The sequence below is a fragment of the Martes martes genome (genome assembly GCF_963455335.1).
Source record: "Martes martes genome assembly, chromosome: 2".
NCBI lineage: Eukaryota > Metazoa > Chordata > Mammalia > Carnivora > Mustelidae > Martes > Martes martes.
Genome location: NC_137889.1, coordinates 199,726,613 through 199,753,021, shown reverse-complemented (window position 1 = coordinate 199,753,021; position 26,409 = coordinate 199,726,613). Strand labels below are relative to the sequence as shown.

General features: G+C 46.5%; 1 protein-coding gene across 1 annotated transcript in view; it reads right to left on the bottom strand.

Annotated features, from left to right (window-relative positions):
• FAM47E (family with sequence similarity 47 member E) overlaps positions 1–26,053 on the bottom strand; it is a 33,288-nt gene extending 7,235 nt beyond the window's left edge. Inside the window, exons 1-6 of the mRNA XM_080797434.1 lie at positions 25,963–26,053; positions 21,562–21,931; positions 19,196–19,335; positions 13,102–13,252; positions 11,034–11,228; positions 4,593–4,748 (exon numbers count right to left, since the gene is read on the bottom strand). Of these exons, the coding sequence (XP_080653560.1) occupies positions 4,593–4,748; positions 11,034–11,228; positions 13,102–13,252; positions 19,196–19,335; positions 21,562–21,931; positions 25,963–26,036 (1,086 nt within the window). The 5' untranslated portion in view covers positions 26,037–26,053. The remainder of the gene's footprint in view (positions 1–4,592; positions 4,749–11,033; positions 11,229–13,101; positions 13,253–19,195; positions 19,336–21,561; positions 21,932–25,962) is intronic.
• Positions 26,054–26,409: the final 356 nt, after the last annotated feature.

Genomic DNA, 26,409 nt, shown 5'->3' with positions numbered 1-26,409 from the left:
CTCAGATCTCCTCCGTCTGGACCCTCGGAACACCCGCAGCTGGACTCCTTCCTCCAGCTGTGCCGTAGCGTGGGTCACCGCTCTGTCTGCTCCCGTGCGTGCTGTCTGGGGGGGTTGCCAGCCTTCCCTGGCTGCAGGTGGATGTCCTCGTGATGGCAAAGAAACCATCAGAGAATGTGTTTCCCACTTGGGGCATAGCTACCACGATCTCCAGTGGTCATGGCAGCTACTTTACTTGGCAAAGTGTATGAGGCTTAATGAAAACCTTGCCAGCTTTTTGGAACTAGCATTGCCTTTATCGCCCGGACTCATCAGGCCAGGTTGAGAGAACTCATGGGATCCTTAAACTTAAAATTTCTTTCTTCTTTTTTTTAAAGATTATTTATTTATTTATTTATTTATTTATTTATTTATTTGACAGACGGAGATCACAAGCAGGCAGAGAGGCAGGCAGAGAGAGGAGGAAGCAGGCTCCCTGCTGAGCAGAGAGCCCGACGCGGGGCTCGATCCCAGGACCCCGGGATCATGACCTGAGCTGAAGGCAGAGGCTTTAACCCACTGAGCCACCCACACGGCCCAAACTTAACATTTCTAAACTTGCTGAAATCACCAGACTCCCCTGGCTTAAGGTATTGCTTTTGGTCTTCCCAACTGTTTGGGAAACATAAACTCAGTCCCCAGGAGATAGTCACCGGCAGACCAATGTCTTCTACGACCTTCTGCCTATCCCTGCTGCCTCCTCCTGGTTTGACCAGCTGCCGCACCTCTTTAGCATCAAGGCTCAAGCACATCGTCCAGATTGAAGATTTAATCTGATCCCACTTCAAGGCCACAGTCTGGAGTCCGGTGATTGGGTATTCCAGAAGCATCATGGGAGGATGACAACCCTTGAGCCCCATTAGAAGGGATCCTACCAAGGACTCCTGACCACTGCCACCGCTACAAAACTGGAGGCTGCTGAGCCCCAGATACATAGCCCACCGCCAGAGCAGGTTCCCCCCATGTACCTGGTCTTGTGCCGATACTGGAGACCCCTGAATCATGGGGAGTGAGAGAACGATCTGGCCCCAAAGTGGACTGCTTTCTACCCAAGGCACTGATTAGCACTTCATCCATGAACATGAAACTCCTTCTTCTCTTTCTGTTCTAACACTGGCCCGGAAGGTTAATCGCATCATCTGTATCTCCCAGTCCATCGCTAAGGGAGGCAAACTGGCAGATTCCTGGATTCGTCACGTTGCGAGAGATTCCCTGGTCCTCCCGGCAACCAAGTTCTCTTCTCGTCCCACGTCACCATAAACTACAGTTGACCCCTGTTTGGAAGCAGGTACCCCAGTAGACACATTTACTCATGCGAATCTCTGTACTTTTGCACTCCCACATGCCCATGATTATCAAGATCTGCCCCCGCTCACTGAGAGATCACACCAGCAGGACCTATCTTGGTCAGGCACTTAGGATGACCTTTTATTTCAGGCTGGGTGACTGTCTTCCCATAAGCACTAAAAACCTGGCTGACCTCTGGTGCAGGAGTAAGTACAGATGAGACTATGATCAGAGGCTTCTTAACTCTGCAGATTCCATCGCTAAGACACTAGCTGCCCGGCAGATATCCCTAGACTTTCCAGTCAAAGTTGTTCTTGATAACAGGATTATCTTTTAGCTGAGCAAAGAGGTGTCTGTGTTATGCTGCCCCTACACCACATGCTGCCCTCGGGGAAGCTGAAACTCAGTTACGTAACATCACTGGGCAAGCCACTTGGCTTAAAAGGGCGACTCTGACAACAGGGTCATTCTTTGATCGGTTGGATCTCGGAAACCATGGCTCCAAAGTGCACTCCAAACATGGGGAATGATCCTGTTTACAGTTACCATAATAATCTCCCTGGTGGGTTCCGCTCTCTGAAAAGCTTGAAATACATGTTTGTAGCTGCTTATCACTAAGCAGATGATCTCCCTAAGTCCGGAGCATCACAAAGAGACGAAGGGAATGACTGGCTAAAACGTGGTGAGCCTGAACCCCGACCCCTGAACACCACAGAGATTCATCAAAAGAATGGGATCAACCAAAGCTTTTGGAACTACAGAGCACCAGCTGAGAGCGGCACTAATGCCTTAAAGTTTGAGCACACCTCTCGGTGCAGGGGACAGTCTCCTGAAGGGGGCGGGGGTGGGACTGTGGAAAAGGAACAACGGGTCCAAAATGGAGTCACTTACGTGAAGCCCCACCGAGATTAATACCTAATTAAATCGCAGTTTCAGCCTCTCCCATGAGTGGGATTTTAAACCGGTCAGTCTGGAATTTCCCGGTGAGCGCCAGCGAGGCTCTGCCTGAGATCCCTGCCCTCCCCCCTTAGAAAGGTGACCTTGCCTGGAATAATCTTTTCTTTTGCAACAGTTTCCTTAACCCACTCATTTCTGCCTGTGAAACCTTCCATCTTACACAACACAACCCTTACACTTGTGTCCCACCCGACACAACACAACCCTTACACTTGTGTTCCGTCTTACACAACACAACTCCTCAGAGCTCACTGCTGTTGGTTAGACAGGATGGTGCCCAATTTGTGAGTCACTGAATAAGGCTAATTACACCTTTAAATTTACCTGGTTGGATTTTGTTCTTTAATAGATTTTAACATGAAAGGTCACCATAATCAGAAAAGATTTGATCCAGTCCCATTACCTTTGGGATATTTACATATCCTTTCGGTTTTACCTCTCATTTATTTGAATTTTAAAACTGGATAGATAAGTTTATGTCACTGTAACTCAGTTCTTTAATACCGTTTTACCGCCCAAATGAGCTCCACCCAGAACAGAGAAACTCATGTGTTCCCTGCAAGATAGCCATGTCGCCCTGGCGACTGCCCTTTGCCGGCACTGCATCGTGTCTTATGTGTCTTATGAACTGGGATGCCGCAGTCAATGCAACTAAAGTCCCCAGGGTAATTCAATCTTCAGGAATTCCAAGAGTGGGATTTATAAACATCATTATGGAACAATCCCATTGTTTCGGCTCCTCCCTATGTCTAGACTGTCTGGTAAATAATCTTTTACTATAATATACAACCCTATTTCCAAAATCTAAATATTATTTCTTTTTCAGGAGCTTACTGTCACCATTTTGGCAAACATCCTTCCCTGCTTTCACCATCAAAATGGAATATGTCTGTAAAATCCCTTAAGCCTTTAAGAGTAAGTCTTTAAGAATGTATTTCTAGGGGCATCTGGGTGGCTCAGTGGCTTGAGGCCACTGCCTTCGGCTCATGTCATGATCCCAGGGTCCTGGGATCGAGCCCCGCATCGGGCTCTCTGCTCGGCAGGGAGCCTGCTTCCTCCTCTCTCTTTGCCTGCCTCTCTGCCTACTTGTGATCTCTGTCTGTCAAATAAATAAATAAATAAAATTTTAAAAAGAAGAATGTCTCTCTAACAAAAGAACTTCTAAGACACTTACAAATAGTAAGTTTTGCAACCACTTTTATTTTTCAATATTTAATTAGTTGAAAATTAACCTTCACTCCTTCATGTTTTGTTATTTTTTAAGTGCAACTGGGATAGTTTTATGTTATGTATTAAATTCACATAAACTTAGATATTTTGCTCCAGAAACCATATACCAGGAAATTCTACTGAACGTTATTTACATTATTTATAGGCTTCTTTAAGCATCTTGTGCTCTAAATTTGTGTCAGGCCCACATCTGAAAATAAGAATGTCATACCCACTACTGGAAAAGATAAAAAGGACCATCCTTCCTGTCTCAGGTTTCCAATCTAGAGGAGGCCATCAGTGAGTGATTACTAAATGAACGAGTAGGCAAATTTGTACATTTTACTTCTTTCTGCAGTGTTTTCACATTATTATCTGGGAGAAGTTCTGGACCCATTGTAAAAGAGAAGAGTTTCACAAATATTCATCTCAGAGTTCTGTTCAGGTGTTGCATCATTATCTCCAAATTTCCAGGACTACAATGAGTATCTTCTTTGTTAGTCACTTGGCACGAGAGGTGGGAGGGCAGCGAGTTTATTTGTAGTAATATTAGAGCACAAACTTGTTACGTGTGTTTGTTGCTTTGTGATATCAAGCAGTGCTTATTAACCTTTGCCCTTGTTCTCCCAGACAAATCCTACAATTCTGCTGAACTGCAAAAAGATGTTTCCCAAAGGCAATTTTGAATTCTTTAACATTCATCCATTGCTGACAAAAAACAAACTTCCCATTTAGTTCCTCAAAGAGAACCCATGATGTTATATCCATTCTGAGCATGCAGGTGGTCCTACCAGGTCACACCACCCTTTGAACAACCAATTTATCCATAGAATTAATTGTCCCAAGAATGCTAGGAATATGATGAGTGGTTGTCCCATCTTTAGAGACATTGTATCTACCACAAAGCCAGGAGATCCCACGTCTTACTCATTACACGTACAATGTGTGTACGTGTAACTTTCCCATTGTTGAGGTCAACATGCAAGCTGTAAGACTTTCTGGAACCTGTGTTTCCTCCAGACTCTGGCTTCAGTACGAGGTACCAGGTACACTGTGAAACCCTCCAGATCGGATGATCCAATCTCAACATATACACATACCTGTTCCTGCAGCTCCCTTTTAAAATTCTCATCTTGAGATTTACATGACACCTTGGGGTCAACCAAAGGTTCGTCTGCTCTTTGCTTTTTCCACAACTTGGTGTTCAGATACCACGCTCCATATCTCATCTTCACACACTTTGGTTTATGAGGATTCTACAGAAAATAACATAATTCCCAATTTCATTCATTTTTTATATTTGTCATTTCAATAAACCTAAGATTTAGTTTCTGAAAGCAGTAACATTTATTTTTAGCTTATGATTGATCCTTGCCAAGGTATTATATGAAGTTTCAGAATGTTTTTATTTACAAAGGTACTGTGAAAAGTTCATGAACAAGAAAAAATTGATGGTTAAATATGGCCTTTGACTTAGACAAACGTGGGTTCAAGTCCAGCCTCCCCCACTTAGCAGCTATGAGTCCACGGGCAAATTAATTAATCCTTCATCTATAAAATGAAGATGATAGAATCCCCTCCATAGGGTTGTAGGAAAGATTAAAGGAGAAAGTTATGTGAAGCAGCTAGAAATCATATTAAAAAATCACATATTTCACTGAAGCATAATGACCTTAAACAATACAGAACCAACCAGGGTGCCTGGGTGGTTCTGTTGGTTAAGCATCTGACTCTTGATTTCAGCTCAGCTTGTGATCTCAGGGTCATGGGATGAAGACCCATTTCAGGCTCATCACTCAGCAGGGAGTCTGTTTCTTTCCCTCTTCCTCTTCCTCTGCCCCTCCCCCTGCTTAAGCATAGCCTCCATCTCTCTCTCTCTCTCTCTCTCTCAAATAAATAAATCTCAAGGAAAAAAAAAAAAACACCAATACTCAGTCAGCCAAAATCACACGAGTTATAGACTTCCTATGAGCCCAGAACTGTCTTCAGCCTTATAAATGCTACACTAGTTTTGATCAGAATGCTATCCAACAGCAGCAGCAACAACAAATACGCTCTCCAACACTAATCTCTTCCCCCTAGATGGAAGAGAGAAAGAGAAGGAAGAATAGATGGCCTTCCTGGGGCGCCGGGTGGCTCAGTGGGTTAAGCCTCTGCCTTCGGCTCAGGTCATGATCTCAGGGTCCTGGGACCCACATTGGGCTCTCTGCACAGCAGGGAGCCTGCTTCCCTTTCTCTCTCTCTGTCTGACTCTCTGCCTACTTGTGATCTCTCTCTGTCAAATAAATAAATAAAATCTAAAAAAAAAATTGTTTAATAAAAAAAAAAAATAGATGGCCTTCCTTTCTTTCTGCCATTCCTCAGTAGCCAATGAAGGACGTAAAGAGATCTGTTGGGTCGTAGCCTGACAGTGTGGGTGGACGCCCACACACCGAGCAAGACAAAACTATGAAACCACCAAGATTCTGCCCCTCTCTCTTCTCACTCACATTTAAACCTGAAGCAGAGTGTGTGGTTCATTTTAAGTCAAGTCAGATCTGCCTCATCTAAAGCAGAGAGAACGGGACAGAGCAGAAGGGAGGGAAAGCCCTCCTCAGAGCTGAACTCCTCATTTCCCTCCTTCCACTTCAAACATGCTGTTTAAAAATTGTAACCACCTCACAACATTCCTTGTCTTCCCTCCCTGCCTCACTTTTCTTAACGGGACGTATCCCCATTTGACATGCTAAGTAGTCTTCTGATTGCTGGTCTCTCCGTTCATGCTTTAAAATGCAGGCTTCAGAGTTTGTTCCTGGATACAAACCCCTGACATCTAGAACAATATTTTGGACATAATAGGTGCTCAGTAATATTTATTGAATTAAAACTGGATTGCTTAACTTGGCATTGTGGATACTTTGAGCTGAATAATCCTTTGTTGGAAGGTCAGGGAGGGTGCTCTCCTGTGCATTGTGGGATGCTTATTTTTATTTTTTTAACTATTTAAAAAATATTTTAAAATATTTTTTTAAAATATTTTATTATTTATTTGTCAGAGAGAGAGAAAGAGTGAGTGCCCAAGGAAAGTGAAAGGGGGAAAAGGAGGGCACGAAACCTGTACTACCGCTACCGGACAGATCCGAGTTCCGAAGCAGGGTCTGTGGTTGGGTGACCAGTAGTCTCTCAAGACTCAGTGCGAACACAATTTCTTTTGTGAGGCTTTCACTGAACCCACCCTCGCCCCATGCTGGGTGAAATCGATTACCTCTTCCTCTCTCTCTGCCTACGAACCCGTTTCATGATAGTTAATCATTTACATGTTGACCCAACTAGGCTGTAAACTCCTTAAATGCAGGAAACAAGCATTTGTCTCTGCTTCTTGGTTTGCTCCCAGCACTTTTTGGCACCTGGCAGTAGGAAATCAGAAATGTTCGTTGAAGGATTGCATAGACGAATGGATGAATGAATATACGGGGCAAACAGAGATATGCGGCGGTTGGGGCCCAGGCAGCTGGGAGAGAGTAGCAGTAAGAATGAATTAATGTCAACCCAGGGACCTGAAAAATCTCCACGGAAAAGCTGGCATATGACCTGGGTTTAGAGGAGGGTATAAGAAGGTAGACACGGGAAGAGGGGCACTTCAGGCCGAGAGAATATTATGAGCACAGGTAAGGTTGTGGGAAAGCTCAGAGTTTTAAAGAAGACCAAAGAACAATGTAGCAGGCCCTAGAGTATGTGGGATAAAAATAAAGAAGGGAATTTCCACTTCTGGAATAGGGATCAGATTTACCCTCCCACATGCAACAGCCAAAAAAGAAAAGAAAAGGAATAAGTATAAATATATATATATCCATATATAATGGTTTATAAGACACTAGACATCAAATAGCAGGTACAGTGATCCCCTAAGAGACAAGAAACAAAAAAGATAAGCCCCACAATTACCCCAGCTCACTGTCTTATTTTTAAGATTTTATTTATTTGAGACTGAGAGAGAGAGCACAGAGGGAGAGGGAGAAGGAGAAGCAGACTCTCTGCTGAACAGGGAACCCAGTTCAGGGCTCAGTCCCAGGACCCCAAGATCGTGACCTGAGCCGAAGGCAGGCGCCCAACCCACTGAGCCACCCAGGGGCCGGCCCCAGCTCACTGTGTTGAGCGACGTTCCAGGCCACAGCGCAGAGAGAGGCTCCGGAGGAGACCAGCAGACTCTGAGCTGAGGGGACGGAATTGAGAGACCAGACCGAGGGGGTTCAAGTCGGCAGCAACGATTAACAGAAAGCAGATAACTGCACGGAGAGGGCAATCAGCGGTTTGCAAACATCTTCCTCAGCGCGTGTGAGAGGAAACCACCCGAGCTTAGGGAAAGAACCACCCAAAAGGATTAGAAGAAACAGGGCGCAGCATGTACACGGGGTCAGGGACAGTCTCTGTTCCCTTCCGAGAAGCCTGAAGACTCACAGGACCCTGGGCAGAATAAACCAAAGGGTCTTGTCCCTAGTGGAGAATCACCCATAGACTGAACAGTCAGGCCTTCCGAACAAATTCTGAGACCAAGAGCCAAAAGGATCAAACTTTCCCAAGTAAGTTTAACTACATCCCAGAACAAAACTCAAGTTTACAGGAATACAAAAATACCCTACCCCAAAAAGGTAAACTCCAGTGTATGGCATCTACGAAAAAAATCACCCACCATGAAGAGAAGCAAGAAAACAGGATCCATAACGAAGAGCAAATCGATGAATGGAAACTCACATGGAACTGGTACAGATGTTAGAACTAGCAGACATGAACTTCAAAAACAGTTATTATAACTATTTCATATGCTTAAGATTAAGAAGAGATGTGGAAATATTTTTTAAAAACTCAAGTCAAACTTTTGTTTTGTTTTGTTTTGGAGGGTTTTTTAAAGATTTTATTTCTTTATTTTAGATAGAGAGAGAGATCATGAGCATGTGGTCGAGGGGGAGGAGGGCCAGAGGCAGAGGAGAAGCAGACTGCCCGCTGAGAAGGGAGCCTGATGCAGGACTCGATCGCAGGACCCTGGGATCATGACCTGAGCCGAAGGCAGATGCTTAACCCACTGAGCCACCCAGGTGCCCCTCAAGCCAAACTTTTATTTATTTATTTATTTATTTATTTGACAGACAGATCACAAGTAGGCAGAGAGGCAGGCAGAAAGAGAAGGGAGGAAGCAGGCTCCCAGCTGAGCAGAGAGCCCGATGCGGGGCTCGATCCCAGGACGCTGGGATCATGACCTGAGCCGAAGGCAGAGGCTTAAACCACTGAGCCACCCAGGCGCCCCATCAAGCCAAACTTTTTGAAATGAAAATTTTAATGTATATACAATGGCTGAAAAATACACTAGAGGCGATCGATGGTTGATTAGACATTGCATAAAGAACAGATTAGAATCTGTAAGGCCAGAGATCGTAGAACAGAGAGGAAAAACGATTCCAAACTGAACGAGCAGCAGCGAGTTGTTGGACAACCCCATGCAACGTAATTACATGTAATTACACGTAATTGGCATCCTCAGAGCCCAGAGGAGGAGAGACAGAAACAGTTTTTGAAGAAATAATGATCAACATTTTCCAAATCTGATGAAAAGTATAAACCCATGGATAAAAGAGGCACAGCAAACCCCAGGCACAAGGTGTACGTAACAATCACACCACTCACAGCCGGCGACAGAAGCATCTCTAAAGGAGCCAAGGGAAAACACATGTCCAGAAAAACAAAGATAAGGAAGGCTAAAGATTCCTCATCAGAAACAATACAGCCAAGAAGGCAGTGGAATGCCACCTTTAAGGCACAGACAGACAAAACAGTGTAAAAAGGATAAAACAGACAAAACACTGTGAGCCTAGAATTCTATACCCGCAAAAGTTGTTTTAAAAATGAAGGCACGGTACGGATATGTTCAGACACACAAAAGCTGAAGGAATTAATCACCAGCAGATCCACAGTAGAAGCAGGGTTCAAGGAGGTCCTACCGATGAAGGAAAATGACCCCATACGGAAATGTACTTGACCTTTCACACAGTGACCCTCTGTCTGCCAGTCAAAAGTTCAGTTTTGGCAATAACCAGCAGAGCTGGTAAAGCAGCACTTGTGCAATGATTTGTACACACGGGGGATTGAGCAATGTGATTCGGCCCCGATCTGGGGCAAGCTGTGGTTCAGGCATCGGGTGTGATGGACACAACCTGCCGGTCCAGCATCACGGTGCACTTTATGCTTTAGAAAGATGAGGAGCAAACAGAAAATGTCAAGTGCTGCTATTAGTGACGGAATGCATAGTTTCCCTAAACCTTATGCAATGGAGCCAAGCATGGAAAACATCACATCTGGAAAAGCAGGTCACCGAATGGTGTTCAGCTGTAGAGGACAAAGTTACTATGTTTAAATGTTGGAAATATAGTATCAAAGATCACAGGTAAAAGACAGAGGGTGGGATAATATATTGTTTTTCACTTTCAGAGAAAGGAACTTCCCCACCCTCACACCCCAGGCTTGGACCACCAGTTAAGTACTTAAATCTGTTATTGAACTTAGGAGGCCTGGGTGGCTTAGTTGGTTGAGCCTCTAAGTCTTGGTTTTGGCTCAGGTCACGATATCAGGGTCGTGAGATTGAGCCCCAGGTTGGGCTCTGCACTCAGCACAGAATCTGCTTCAAATTCTCTCTCCCTCCCCGCCCTCTCTCGCAAATAATTAAGTAAATAAAATCTTTTAAAACAATCTGTTACTGGACTGATACAATTTGATTTGTAAATATATGTATTTGCAGCTGTAGAGCATGTAAAAAGGTAGAAAAGCACTTAAAAGTCCATTCTACTTCCCTTTGGAACACAGTGTGTTTTTTCTCCTCTGTTTCCTTGTTCTTCTATCTTCATGGGCAAATGTTATTGAAAAACTGAGCGATTTGTTAGTAATTGGCAAGCATGTGATCCAGAATGACTGTCTGTGGTCAATAAGACTCCCCCCAAAACTCAAGATTCTTTGGATAAAGAATAAACAACTTTCATGATCATTAACTGCAGCATTTAACTCTTAGAATAATAAACTTTCATGCATATTTCCATCAAGTGTTAGAATTTCAACATGTAAAACACATAGAGATAACGACTATTCAGATATTAACAATAATGCTGGGGGTGGCTGGGTGGCTCAGTCAGTTGGGCCTCTGCCTTCAGCTCAGGTCATGGTCTCAGGGTCCTGGGACGGAGTCTCACATCGGGCTCTCTGCTCAGCGGGGGGCCTGCTTCCCCCCTCGGCCCCTTGCCCCGGCTTGTGCTCTCTCTCTCATGTTCTCTCTCTCTCTAATAGAAAATAAAATCTTAAAAAAATAATGCTGAATGTTATGCCTTGTTTATGTAACTAGCTTTATTATATATAAAATATTCATTGATTTAACAAATATTTACTAAACACCAAAAAAATTTTCAAGAATTCTACTGAAAAAAGGCCACTGCCCCCTTGAAGTACCAGAATTCAAGAACATTTAAGATTTTAATCCTACTTAATTTTCTTTGATTTTCAGTCTTCTCCTCTTTGGCAATTACCTGGGGTTTTTGGAGTTTCTGCTCATAGTCTGGTTTCTGGAAAAACTGTGGTTCCTGCAGTTTCGTTAACCCCACTCTCTTCTTTAGCTCCGGAGGAGCCTGGTTGATCGTGTGGGGCTCATCATGGCTGGGTTTGCTCTGACAGTCCATGTCAAACTGCTTCAGGATGAACTCTTCATCAATGTTGGAACTTCCCTAGAAGAATATCATGTTGCATGAATCAAGGACAAACAGTGAAATTCTTCTTTAATCTAATGGAGGTATTTGATTATGGCTAAGAAGAGGTCGTTTGGAGGACAGGTGGAAAATGCTCGGTCAGCATTCACTGGGAACAAGAAGTATTGGGGCTCTAGAGGACTTCGTCCGTGCGCTACGGGACAACTCAGGACAGCCAGGAGCAGGGAGTCCCTGAGGGAATTAATGGGCTGAGACAAATTCAGTCTGCTGAATCCTAAGCAGACTCTGAGTGCATAAAGAATACATGGTATGTACACACACACACACACACACACACACACACACAGGAATATTACTCAGCCATAAAAAAGAATGAGATCTTGCCATTTGTGACAACATGGATGGACCCAAAGGGTATTATGTTTAAATGAAATTAGAGAAAGACAAATACGACATGACTTCACCTATATGTGGAATCTAAAAAACAAAACAAATGAAAAAACAAAAAGAAAACAGAAACAGACTCATAAACACAGAGAGCAGACTGGGGGTTTTCAGAAGAGAGGTGAGTGGGGGAAGAGGTGAAATGCGTGAAGGGGATGGGGAGGTAAAAGTTTCTAGTTACGGAATGAGTAAGTCATGGTGATAAAAGGTACACCATAGAAACACAGTCAGTGGTATTGTAATAGTGTTATATGGTGACAGATAGTAACTACACTTGTGGTGAACACAGCATAACGCATAGAACTGGCAAATAACTATGTAGCACACCTGAAACTGGAGTCAGATAAATAGGTTCAGATAGAGGAGAGCAGCCAAGAGGCGGAGAGAACACCCCGCAACATTTTAGGACCTAGATCTAGCTATACCTGAAGCTCCTAGGACCTCAGGATGGTTCCCTTCTCTCCCTTAATCCAATCTGAATTATCTTTCAATCACTTTCCAATGAAATAGTCCTGAATCATACATTGGCTAAAACTGACTAATGTTTCCAAAAAACAGGAGGGGAAGATTATACATCCTAGAAGGTCTTAAATCCAGGAGAAACCTAAGAAGACATCTGCAGGGACTTAAGAACACAAATAGGAATTTAAATGGATTCTTGGAAGGAGGGCAAGGAAAGACTTTAAGAACTAACAAAAGTCTACTCATGTCAGAAATATTTCTTTTGTGAAGGTTGTGGTTAAACATAACTGTCTGAGTACTTCCAGATAAATATAACTGAGAAAAATGAGCTGGAGGAGTGAAGGACAGCAAAAAAAGGACATGGAAATGGAAAATGAAAATATGAAATAACAGGGTGGGGGAAATGAGTAGTTATTGGCCAAAATATATAAACTTTCAGTTATAAGATGAATAAGTTCTGGGAATCTGATGTACAGCGTGGTGACTGTAGTTAACAAAATTGTATTTATACTCGAAAGTTGCTAAGAGAGTAGATCTTAAATGTTCTCACCACACTCAAAAAAGGTAAGTATGTGAGGTAATGCATGTGTTAACTAATCCAATTGTGGTAATCATTTTGATATATATATATATATATACACACATATATGCATATTTATATATATCAAATTATCACATTGTATACCTTAAACTTACATAATACCATATGTCAGTTATATCTCAATAAAGCTGGCAAAGAGAAAGAGCCACTAAAAAGAAACAGCAGCAATGTGGTGTATAAACAATAAGCATTCAAATAGCCTGCAAGCTTGCCAACTTTCCAGAAACATCATCTATAGGAAACACTTCTATCATAAATGGTGGAAGAATCATAATTCCTTTCTGACTTTATTTGACTTAGATCATATCCTAACATTGTTTTTTAATTATAGCAACTCTGAGCTTGACTTTAAAAAGTTGGTTGTAAGTATTACTACGAACTTACAAAAGTAGTAGCCCAGTTGCAGAAGTCCCTAACTCCTTTGCGTACATTTTCATGGATAAGAGGACCATCTTCATGGAGCAAATCTGTTTGATGTGGCTTCTTTTCTTCATAAAGCCATTGACCTGGATGTGACACAGCAATCTTCTTGGGACTAAGGATAATGAGATCATCAAAGACTTACAAGATGAGACACCATGAATCCAAATAGATTTCAAACACTATCTTAAAGAAAGAAGTGGTCTCTCACAAGTTCATACAAGGTAGACGTTAATTTTCCAAAGACTACATTCTCATTATTAATATCATAAAGGCATGAGTTGTTATAATAATTAAATGTTATAATAATTAAAATGAATATAGCATTTTATTAGTATAAGTTGATATTTTGAAATTATGAGTGTCATTTATTAAGGGCATGTGCCAATCTACTGTGCTTGGAGTCCGGTAAAGCCATTGACAATCTTAACAAGCAGGAGATGTCCTTGACTTCTCTCTCTCATCCCTAAAATCCAACCCATTAACAAAATTGGTAGGTTTTAACTCTACCTCGGTCTCTGGACTGTTGCAAATGTCCCACACTGGTGTCTCTGATCTTCCCTAGGGCCCAAACCCCCAAACTGTAATCCATTCTCAGCACTGCAGCTAAAACAATCACTTCAAAATATAAATCTGGTCCTAGCAAATGAGGCCACCCTTCACCCTCAATTAAACCTCTAAATAGCTTCTTTTTTAGCTTGAGATATAACTCACATACTATAATATTTACATTTCAAAATATACAATTCAGTAGCTTCCATACATTTACAAAGTTATGCAACCACTATCATTATCTAATTCTGGGACGTCTGCATTGCCCCCCAGAAAGCATCTCCATAACCACTGACAGTCACTGTTCATTTCCCCCATTCTCTGTGCTCCTGAAAACCAGTAATCTACGTTTCGTCTCTATGGATTTGCCTATTCTAGACATTTTATCTGAATGGAACCTTATAACATATGGCATTTTAAAAAAAGATTTTATATATATTTATTTGACAGAGAGAGGGAGAGAGAGCACAAGTAACCAGAGCGGCAGGCAGAGGGAGAGAGAGAAGCTGACTCTCCACCAAGCAGGGAGCCCGATGCGGGGCTCAATCCCGGGACCCTGGAATCATGACCCGAGCCAAAGGCAGCTGCCCAACCAACTGAGCCATCCAAGTGCCCCAAATATATGGCATTTTCTGTCTGGCCTCTTTCATCTAGTACATTGCAAGGTTCATACACGCTATAGCACGTATCAGCGGTTTCCTCCCTTCTATGGCTAAGATTCCATTGTCTGAGGAGACCACGTTTTGTTTATCTGTCATCAGTTGATGGACATCTGGGCCATCATGCACAGTGCTGCTATGAACAAATGTTCAGGCGCAAGTTTTTGTATTCAATAGCTTATTACTCTTCCATTAAAGACCTAAGTCTTAACTCAGTTTCCAAGGCCCTTCATGGCCCAATCCTTGCCTGTTTCTCTAGATTCTTCTGCCATTACCATCCTCCCTCACTCTCTGAGCTGCAGCCATCACGGCCTTCTCTCAGTTTCATGAATTCCTCACGCTCCCTTCAGCCACAGGGCCTGTGCACATGTTGCGCCATCTGACTGCAATGCCTTCTGCATTCCCTCATCTCCCTTATGTTCCAACATACATATCCCTTCCTCAGGGAGGTGTTCCCAGGCTGTCCCCAGAACCCACACTTCCTTTCCGGTACCCTGTACCTTTTATTCAGAGCACCCATATATTAATTCATTCATCCATTCATTCAACATTTATTAAACACCAGCTAAGTACCAGGCATAGCTCCGGGCATTAGGATTCAGCTGTAAATAAAGTTTAAACCCTGTCCTCATAGAACTTAAGACTAAGACAGATGGGAAAGAGGTAAGCCTATGCCAGGTGATAGAAAAAAAAATAAAAATATAAAGAAAATAAAGAAAAATAAAACAGGGCAGGAGGCATAGACAGTGTTGATAGGGGGCTTTTCATTTCTACAGAGAAGGCCTCGCCACCAAAGTGATAGTTGACCAGGGACCCCAAAGAAGAAATGGATCAAACCATTCAGATATCAAACTGCAGACCCAGGCATAACAAAACATGTACCAAGGGCCTAAGGCATGAGTGTGCTGAGTGTGGCCAAGGTACAGCAGAGAGGCTCGTGTGATTGGAGGGGTGAGACCAAAGGACGGAGTAGCAGAGGGTGAGGCCTGACAGGTAAGGGGGCCTGATCGTAAGAGCCTTTAGAGGTAACTGTAAGACTTTGGATTTTACTCTGAATAAGCAAGCAATTGGAGAATTTTTTAAATAAAAAACAGCATTTATGGTCATCATATGGATGTTGCAGTACGTTTGTGTAATTGACCCATGATGTCACCTGAGTTTCAGGTGTACAGCCCAGGGATCCGACAAGTCTGCATGTTACGCCAGGCTCACCACAGGTGTAGCTACCATCTGCAACCCTATGAGGCTGTTATAATACCACTGACTACATTCCCTGTGTTCTACCTTAACTGGAGAATTTTGAGTAGAGGAATGAGGCTGACTTAAGTTTTTAAAAGAATCATTTTAACTACTGTGTGACAGTAGACTGGGGCAGAGAGCGGGGCTATGTTGGGTGGAGGTTATGAGACCAGTGAGTAAACTATGACAATAATTTGGGCAAGAGATGGTGGGATCTTGGAACAGAGCGACAGACATACAGTAGCTATGACTGATATATTTCAAAGGTAAAGCCATTAAGATTTGTTGGCAGTTTTGAAAGTAACTGGAAGAATGAAGTTGCTATTTAATGATCTGGAGAAGATCGAAGGGTGAGTAGGTTTGGGGAAGGAATCAAGAGTGCAGTGTGGACTTGTGGAGTTTGAGATGGCAAGGGTAGATTCAAGGGCAAATGTTGAATATCCATATAAAGCTGGGCAGGGGGAGGTCACCTCAGTAGATGACCGAGTCCGATGTACTTCAGGGTTAAAAAGAAGATGAGGAAGGACCAGCAAACGAAGAGATCATTAAAGGGGAATGAGAGCCAAGAATGAGAGGTGATCCTGAGGCCAAGTGAACAAAACAAAACAAAAGTATTTCAAGAAAGAGGACATGATCAATTGTGTTAGCTACTACTGGCCCATCAAGCACGATGATCCCTGAGAAGTCAATGGCAACCATGACCAAGGGCAAATCCATTGGAGCGCTGATGAGCTAAAGAAAGAAGAGGAAGTAAGTATGAACACCTCTTTCATGGAGTTTTGCTCTAAAGGAAAGGAGAGACTCTGTGCTCAATAAAAGTTATTTTAAAAATGGGAGATATTACCTCACCCTGTGGTAAGCCCATGATGGCCCCCAAAGGGATCAGGTGCTAATCCTTGGAACCTGTAAATGTTACTTTACTTGGAAAAATCATCTCTATAGACATGATTAATTTAAGGAACTTCAGAAGGGAAGATTATCTTGGATTATCTGGGTGGGTCCTAAATGCCATCACGAGTGTCCTTGTAAGAGAAGTGCAGAGGGAGATTTCTCTCTCTCTCACACACACACACACACACACACACACACACACACACACAGGAGAAGGGAATGTGAAAACAGAGCAGAGAGATTTGAAGATTTTGACCATGAAGATTGGAGTGACACGGCCACAGCCATGGAATGCCAGGAGCCACCAGAAGCTCGAGGAAGCAAGGTGTGCGTCCTTTCCTAGAGCTTCTGGAAGGAACATGGCCCTGCTGATACTTAGATTTCAGCACCGTAATACTGATTTTGGACTCTGGCCTCCAGAACTGCGGGATAATAAATTTCTGTTGTTTAAAGCCACCAGATTCATGTTATTTTATACAGCAGGCACGGACAAGGACATGCTAACAGAATGTGCTAAGACTACACTCACAGAAAACCTTGCCATGAGGCAATTACACATTCAATTTGTGATGATAATTTATTAAGATATTAGTTTTGTTCACTTCCTCTATACTATTATTATCTTTTCTCCTTCTAAGTAGACAACACATTTGCTTTTAATTTCTTTTCCTGAAGATTTTTTCAGGGTTGACCAGGGAAACCGCCTCCTGTTATAGGCAGAACATCTCTCTGGTGGGAGCCCAAGCTTATTGCACCAGTTACACTCGACATTTGGGGTGACACTGTGGGAAGCGACAAGGGGCGCACAGGGTGTACCACAAACAGTGAGAACGGAGAGAAGAGTCCCAAAGACCAGAAAGAGGTTAAAGATCAGTCCTGCAAGCATTGGGGACCTACCCCACTCTCTTATAGTACAAATAATGACCATGACTGGTTTGCTGCTCACTGGGATGAGGGTTTGGGATCAGACATAAATAGAAAAAAAAGAGAAAAGTGGTGTTTTATAAACATGCGGCTTTGTGAACTAAGATACATACCTTCTGTACGTATTCACTGCTTCCTTCCACACCATGCTGTAATCACCATGAGGACAGGGTCCTAATCTGTTTACCATTATGTCCTCAGAGCCTAGCATTGTCTATGACCCATAGCAGGTACTCAGTAAGTACCGTTGTTTCGTTTTGTTTCGTTCTACAGAAAGAGAACTAGCTAACAGTTCGCTGAGGATCAGAAAATCCAAAGATGTTCATAGGGCCACAGTGACGCACTCTGCTGGGCTCTCCAAGGGGATCCCTATTTATAAAGTTCCTCTCCCTCCCCCCGGCCCCCAGGTTCTGAGCGAAACAATACAAAGAGCAAAGATGAAAGCCAAAATATTATTGCTGACAACAACATGTTGGAGCACGTGGATTTAGGTCCAAAGGACCTGTTCACTGAAACCCAGAAACAGGCAGACTGTCCCAGCACCCAGCAGGTTCCAATGGGGCCAGCTGGGCCAGCTGGGCCAGGCCGGGGGTCCCCTCAGGAAGGGAAGAGCAGACAGAGGGTTTGTGTTTCCCATGCGCCATCTTGCTTCCTACTGGAAGAAGGACAGAGCTGAGATGAGTGTGCCCAGTTGTTTTCCCCAATTCTATGAGGGGGCCAGGATAGTTGGGTTCCTGTCACCTTGTGTCTCACTTCAGCAAACATGTATAATTGAATAAAAGCTCTAACGTGGCCCCTTCCATACACCCCGACCATGGGCCTGGGTCCTCTGTAAGTGGTCTGGGGGCTGTGGATCAGCTTCTCTCTCCTTCATCCACACTCCTAAGGGCCCACCAGTGACATCATCTAAATTCACAAGTTGAATTTGTATCCAAGATCTATTTTTTTCATATTTTATTTATTTATTTAAGAGAGAGAAAAAGAGAGACCGAGCCATGGGTTGTGGGGGGAAGGGCAGACAGAGAAGGAGAAGCTCGCTCCCTGCATAGCCCATTAGGGGGCTTGATCCCAGGACCTGAGCTGAAGTCAGGTGCTTAACCGACTGAGTCACCCCAGCGCCCCCAAATCTATTTTTGTGTAGCATACTTATCATTACATTAACATTTCAGATTAATTATGTGAACTGGGAATACAAGAGTGTGATACAAAAGGAGGTTTCTCTGATAATTAAGCTTAGTGCTTTGGAAAGGGTCAAAGAAGGTAGAGTTACTGGTGTAGTTTAGGCAAAAATGATGGCTGAGAACTTCAAGCAGGCATAGACTCCAAAAAAGGCTTGACATTAAAAGACTGAGCAAGTGAATGTACACTTATGTTTTAGAATAAAGTAAAATGCTTCAAGGACTTGAGTATCATTCTGTATAAGTTCCTGTGTTAATCTTTCTGTTTTGTTTTGCTTTCCAGCCAACTACTGGTCCCAATCATGTTGAGTAAAAGGCTTCCGACATAGATAATTCAGAGTCGCTGTGGGCCGATTAGCCAGGTTTTCTGCAGTTTTCCTCGTCTCAAACAGCTGTCCTAGAGTCATGTACCCGTGTTGGGTCTATTGCTGGGTCATTCACATCCATTTCTGAAATAAACACTACTCACGGGAGGACCCAAGGCTTCTTTGCTTTCTCCTTGGGAACTTAACTTATTTTGCTCCTCGAAATTATTCAAAAGGAGCTTTGAGAAGGGAAGTCCTCGAATGTTTCATCAGGTGACAGAACCAGCAAGGGGTTAAGGACAATACTTACAGGCCCGGGTCGACTTGGGTGGAAAGTTTTCTTAAAAGTTTGGCTGGTTCCTTTGCTCTTTTCCCGACACCCTGACAATAAGCCCACGTGTCCTCCAGTTTCCTGCCGGGATCCAGCACTTCCAGCACCTTTAATAAGAGCTACAAACAGAAAACAGCCTTGGAGAAAAGAAAAATGTGCCAAAAAAAAAAAAAGAAGGCCCCTGGATTCTAAAGCAGAGCAGACCAACATGCCCCTCTGCGTTGCTTTTCCCGCGGTTAAGCCGTTCATTGGTTTCTGTGCAAGTCCGGGGCTGGGCACTAGGGGTAGGTGTCCCCCACCTAGGTATTAGGGATCGGCTGTTGTGCTATGTTCCGTCTCCTCCAGACGGAATAGTCCCCCTGGGCCTACCCCAGTCCCTCGCTGCCCCACTGGGCCAAGTGCCTCCAGATAGCTTGGCTCTTGACTTCCTCCCATACATAACGGCGTCTAGATTGTTCTTGGACCCCATCCTGGCTCCACAGGCCGGCCAGGACAATTGAGACCATGGTGACTGGTTTAGGAACAGGCACATAACCCAGGTTTTACCCAGGGGAACTAGGCGATGGGATTTTGCTGGAAGCACGAAAAAAGAGGTGATCTTTTTCTTGGCAGAATTTCAATCTAGAGCAGCTGGTGGCCATCATGGTACCCTAAGAAGAGATCCCGCCTCGGAAAGAAGCCAACACACCTCGCTGGGGAGGTCAGACATGGAAATAAGGGCCACAATCCCAAGTGCCATCTGAGGGTAAGTGGAAATAAGCTGCTTGTCATGGGCTCAGAAGCTCTGACCTGTAGGAGGCAGAGAAGGAAAGCCCCAAGCGGAAAATAGTTGATTAGGAATTCTGGTTTGTCCTTTCTACAGACTCTTCGGCCACTAATCGCTTATTCATTCATTCATTTTGCACGAATACTTACTGAGGGTCTACCCCATGGCAGGTGTTAGTGGAACACAGTGAAAGATGCCGATGAAGTCCCCACCCTTCTAGAGATTCTACTCCAGCAAGGAGCCCAGGGGTGACAAGAGCTATGACGAAAAATAGGTCACAACGAGTGCTAGAGGACAGGGCAGAAGGGAAGTGTTATTTTATGAGACACTTGAGCAAGGATCTGAAGGACGTGAAGGAGTGAGCCAGACAGACGTGCAGGGGCAGGTGTCGGGGCACGGAAAGGAGATCTGAACTGGACACGCTTGCTCAAGTTCACAGAGCGCCAGGAGGTCAGCGTGGCAGGGGCGGGGTGAGAGCAGAGGTGAGGCTGGAGGGGGAGCGCAGCAGGGGTGGGGCAGAGAGCAGAGAGGCACACGGGGCCTTTCAGACCATGGTGAAGACTTGACTCTGACTAAGAAAGGGCCATGGGAGGGCTTTGCAGACAAGCCAGGCACGCGGAGTGACCTAGGGAGCAGACTGCGTGGGCGTGGGCAGGGCAGCAGGCACTGTTAGTTCCCTCCCCAATATCCATTCCGCCTTTTTCCTTAAATCTAACAGAATTATATTCCAGATTTTGTTTTCCGTCGCAATGCCCAACCAAGAAGCTCCATTCTCCAGTGTCCCACAGCAGCTAGAAGTGGTCAGAGGAATGAGATGTTGGCCGCGAAGGTTGTCATTTGTCTAATTAAAAGACAGTCCGCTGGCCCGGACCCTTTAACCTTGGCCCCCTTCCCCCTCCCGTTTGAAAGACAGACTGGAGGCCTGGAGGCCTGGAAGCGCCCAGGATGCAGGAACCGGAGCCACAGGCTAAGGATTCCGGAGCTCGGAGTCCAAGGCAGCCCCGGACGCGGCGCGTAATGAAGCCGCCGTCCAAACCCAGCCTGACCATGCGCTCAGTCGCCCCATGAGCTTGCAGGCTCCCGGGGGGGCCCCACCCATCTGTGAGCTCATTTTCCCCAGGAGCTTGCAGGCTCCCGGGGGGCCCCCACCCATCTGTGAGCTCAGTTTCCCCATGAGCTTGCAGGCTCCCGGGGGGCCCCCACCCATCTGTGAGCTCAGTACCACGGACACCTCCCGACACGGGGCTAAAGGAACAGAAGCAAGACTGACAACGCCCCGTGGCTCCTGCCCTCACAAAGGCCCAGCCGAAGCAGGTAGAACCTCGGGGTGAAGAAGTCGCATGTTTCTGGTTCACTGGACCTTTCGAAGTCATGTGGCTTCAGAGCAAACACAGGGAGTGGCGAGGGTGTTGCCGCCAATGTCCTTCCTGGGAGCAAGGAAGGCTGCGCCAGCCCCCCCCCCCCGGCGCGCTCACTTGTCCCCTCAACCCTGCAAACACATCACCCCTCAAAGGAGCTCCCCCACGTCTAAGGGGAATTCCTCTCCAGGCCCCCCCACAGCCCTAGGTCAGGAGGTCACCTCGACGGGCATGTCCTCCCCCAGATTAGGGTAGAGAGCCAAAGGGTGCGGGGTCAGCTGGGCTCCCACGTCCGCCGGGAAGGCCCCCCGCGCCCGCTGCGCAGGTGACAGCTCGGGAAACGGGGCTGCTCCCTCGGGCCACCTGTGCTGCCTCCTCTTTGGGGGCGGTTGGCGAGCTGGGTGACGGATCTGGGGGAGACAGGCCTCCCGAGGACCCCGAGTGAGCAGAGCCTCGCACGGCGGGCAGCCCCTCCGGAAGTCATCCAGGCCCTTCTTCACGAACGTCCACCGCAGGCCGTCCAGGGCGGGGGGGCGCGGCGGCCGGTGCCTGGGCTTCGTGAAGCCCTGGGAAGGCAGACGCTCTTCACACCTGGAAGACAGCACGCACCCCAGGGGTTGGGGCGGGAGACAGAGGTTGGAAGGAGGTTGGCCTGCACCTTTCTTGAGGGGGTGAGGTAGGGGAGGAGGGGTTCGTGGAAGGGGAGAGCGAATCAGACTCCTAGTCCGCGGCCCACCATCTCTGGCCTTATGCACGGCCCCTCCCCTGTTTCCTTTAGGCTGTTAGCCCGCATCCCATGCTCACTGCTCTCCCTGCACAGGCAAAACCCCTCTCACAGATTTGAAATGTACCCTCTCACTTGTACCCGCCTTGTAATATCTGTATCGTGCTTGTATGTGCGTTTTTTCTTCATTTACATAAATGGCAGCATTCCACCTCTTACTGATTTGCCAAGCACCGTGTTATAAAGGCCCACCCATGCCACTAGGTGTAAATCTAATGTTATTACCACCAGGTTCATCTATCCATTCTCCTTGTCACAAGCTGCAACCCCTCTGGGGACTTTTTCTTAGCCTTTAAAGGACCACAGTGCAGGGGGGAAGAACCTGCATCCCAGGGACCACTCACCCTTAACCGGTTGAATGACCTTGGCACTTCATTTAACCTCTGTGGGCCGCAGCTAACTCCCTAAACTCAAAGGGTCAAAGTTTTCAAACTGGCTGTCCACGGGCAGCATGGGGCCTACAGACCTGTCATGTGGTCCCTTTTCTCTTTGAATAAGAATTAGAACAGTTAACATATATCAAGTTATATGTTATATAACAAGTTATATCAGTTAACATATGTAACAGGCATGTTCTAAATGCTTTACACGCATGAACTTAACTAAATCTCATAACGATCCAATGAAGTAGGTACCGAGTACTAGCATTATTCCCACTCATAGATAAGGAAATCGAGGCTCCAAGAAGTTTGGAACAAAACAAACCCTTGTGAGAGATCCCATAGCTAATAAGTGGTAGAGGGGGGATTTTAATTCTTAGTGTGACTCCCAAGAAAGGTGTTTAAGCCCTACGCTAGAGCTTCCGACATAGAAAAAAGCTCACATTCATAATCTAGAGCAAAAATCAGGTTCTCTGGGAACACTGGGTCCACCTTTCCATGGGGCCACCAACTGGTATAATGGTTGCCCTCTACAGACAAGTCCTAGGCTCTCTTAGTCACAGTCTCCACCCTTCCCTATTGCCTTATTCTACCCAGCCTGCTTCCCCCAGCTTCCTTACCCACCAGGCCCCTGTCTGCACTGAGATGTTAGGGTACGACTAAGAGATGGAAGCAGTCGATGGAAGGAAAATGAGACTGGTTCCTACATAATCTAATACATCTTAGCCATTGCCTAAGTCAGGACTTGGAACCTGAGCAGCTTAAGGGCAGGTCACTCATTACCTTAATACATCACTTCCTTAGTCAGATATTTCTATATTATTGGTGTCTTTCTCTGAAGCCTCTTCACCTCCAGGCCCCCTTTCATCTGTAACACTCTTTATACCAAACCTACTCCGTGTTGCACTCAACCCTGCAGGCACAAGGCATTTTTAAGAGGTTCCCGCTTAATTCCTATTCTTTCCTTATGAGTCCTAGAAACTTCTTGCTTGCTGTGTGTGCGTATGTGTGTGTTTGGGCTTAAACCAGCTCTACGGTGAAGATCTAGATGAAAGGATACAAAAAGTTGCTCATTGAAACAAACAAATCACTCTTAAGGAGCTGAACAGCAGCGTGTTGAAGTTACATCGAACCTTAACATTTGATGACCCGTTCAGCATGACCTACTAGCAAGCAACCTTCTATAATATTAGACACCTTTACAAAGTTTATTTTCCACGCATTTACAACTAACTCAGACATCCAAGCACTTCATGAAATCAAATCTGATGACTGATATTTTTGCTCACGGACAGTTACATCACTCAAAAATGGGGACAGCCTGGCAGCTAGTTCCAGTCTCATAGAATGTTAGAGCTGGCAGGACCTGAAGGAAATCTAGTCCACCTCCTCCCTCTAAACGAAGAAACTGAGTTCTGAGAGATGAACAAGCATCCACTAGAGCTGGAGGCCTGCCCACTGCCCCACTTGCCTCTCATAGCTAATAAACTTCCCTCTGTGTTTTGTTAAGTCTATGAAAATTTTTGCTTGGCCCAGAAAATCAGACTGGACACTTTTCCCCCCTAAACATTCACTATTTTCACAGTCATTAGCATATGCTACATGGATCAATATCTCCATCTGTAAGAATTACAAAAGAGTATTGGTCATTTATCCTAAAGAAATGAAAACCTATGTTTGTATAAAAACCTGTACACAAATGTTGATAGCAACAACCAAAAACTAGAAACACCTGCATATCCTTCAGTAGGTCAAATGAATGAAAAACAGTGGCACATCCGTACCAGCAACAAAAATGAACGAACTACTGGGACACCTGGGTGGCTCAGTCAATTAAGTGACAGCCTTGGGCTAAGGTCATGATCTCAGGGTCCTGGGATCCAGTCCTGCATCAGGCTTCCTGCTCAGCAGGGAGTCTGCTTCCCACCTCCATGCTCTCTCTCTCAAATAAATAAATATATATTTTTAAATGGACAAACTACTAATATGATGGCTGGATGGATCTCAAGGGCTTTATGCTGAGTGGGGGGAAAAAAGCTCATCTCAAAAGGTTTTATACTATATTATTCTATTTATCTAACATCCCCAAAAGAACAGAATTATGGAAATGAAGTACCATATTGGCTGCCAGAGGTTGGGGGTGGGGAAGGAGTGCTGACAAAGGGGTTGCAAGGAGTGGGTGCCTTGTGGTGAGACAGTTCCTTGATGAATACACGTGACAAAATTTCATGGAAGTTTATACACACACAACTGCAAGCAAGAGCGGGTGAAACCCCAGCGCGGTCTGCGGTCTAACTAATACATTGTGTCAGTGCGCATTTCCTGCTTCCGTCATGTGCGGCGGTTACCTAGGCTAGTTCGCTGGAAGCAGCTGGGGGAAGGGTCCATGGGACCTCTGTACTGTTTTTGCAACTTCTTGTAAGTCTGCAATCATTTCAAAACAAGAACGTTGAAAATGGGGGGGGGGGAGGATTTCCAGAAGGCCTCCTAATTGCTAAAATGTATGCAGTATATGCTTCACAGGTGACACATCGGTTAATCCTCACAAAAGTCCTCTAACGCTGGTTCATTTTGTTCCCATTTCACAGTCGAGCAAACGGAGCCCGGAAGGAGCAGTAGCTCGTGCGAGGTCGCCAGGCAAACAAGGGGAGCTGCTGGCCTTGACTCAGCCTCTGCGGTTCTAGACCTTGAAATCTGCCACCACGTCGGGCTGCGTCCCAGCGGCCGAATTCCGGCTCATAAATAGCTCAAGGAATCCGCGAAGACAAAAAGCCTCGGGTGTCTGCCCTGCGAGGGTGACGCCAACCGTTCAACAGGCAGCAGAGCCCCCAGTACCTGGGCTCCCCGACCCCAGACACAGGCCCGGCTCGGCCACAGGCACAAGCGGGGGGCTGGGCTGTGCGAAGGCCCCAGACCCGGACTAACCCCGAGAAGGGTGGCGGGAGACCAAGCACTCCGGGGCCTCGGTCCCCCGCCCGGAGCGGGTTTGTTAGTCCGCCTGCCCCGGAGGCCGCGGCGGGGAACACGTGCTTCGCGACCGCAGCGTCAGGCTCTGGTGGTTTTATGTGACAATCGGGCAGCGGCCGAGCAGCGGGGGAGGGAAGGCGGGGGGACCTCCAGCCGCCCTCCCCGCCGCCCGCCCCCCACCTCGCCGCCCACTGCTCCCCCACCCCCGCCCCGGTCCCCGCCCTCCGCCGCCCCACCCCCACCCCGCTCCCGGCCCCCCGCCCCCGACCACTGCTCCCCCACCCCCGCCCCAGTCCCCGCCGTCCGCCCCCCCACCCCCGCCCAGTGCTCCCCCACCCCCCGCCCCGGTCCCCGCCCTCCGCCGCCCCACCCCCACCCCGCCCCCGCCCACGGCTCCCCCACCCCCACTTCCGCCCCCGCCGCCCCAGCACCGCGCGGAGCAGGCGCCCCCACGCGGCACCCGCCGGATGCGCTCGCCGGGGCGCGCTTACCCGGGGCCCCGGTTCCCGCCCGCTGGCCCCCGCGGGGGCGCCGGGAGCCCGCACAGCCGCCTGGGCTCGGCCATGGTCTCCCCGGCCCCGCGGGCACAGCCCGGCCTCCGCGGTGCGTGTTCCGGCCGCCCGCGTCGCTAGGAGACCGCGGAGCCGTGCGCCCGCCCCGCCCGCCCCGGCGCCCCCTTGCGCCCCCGGCGTTCCCCGGCAGCGCGCCGGCCGGACGCCTGCTCCGTTCACCCCGGTTTCCAGAAGGGGCTGTCGAAGGAGAGAAAGACGCGGCCGGACGGACGGACAGACGGACGGACGGATGGACGGACGGACGGACGGATGGAAGGACGGATGGAGGGACGGATGGACGGTTGGAAGGACGGATGGACGGATGGAAGGACGGATGGATGGATGGAGGGACGGACGGATGGACGGATGGAGGGACGGACGGATGGA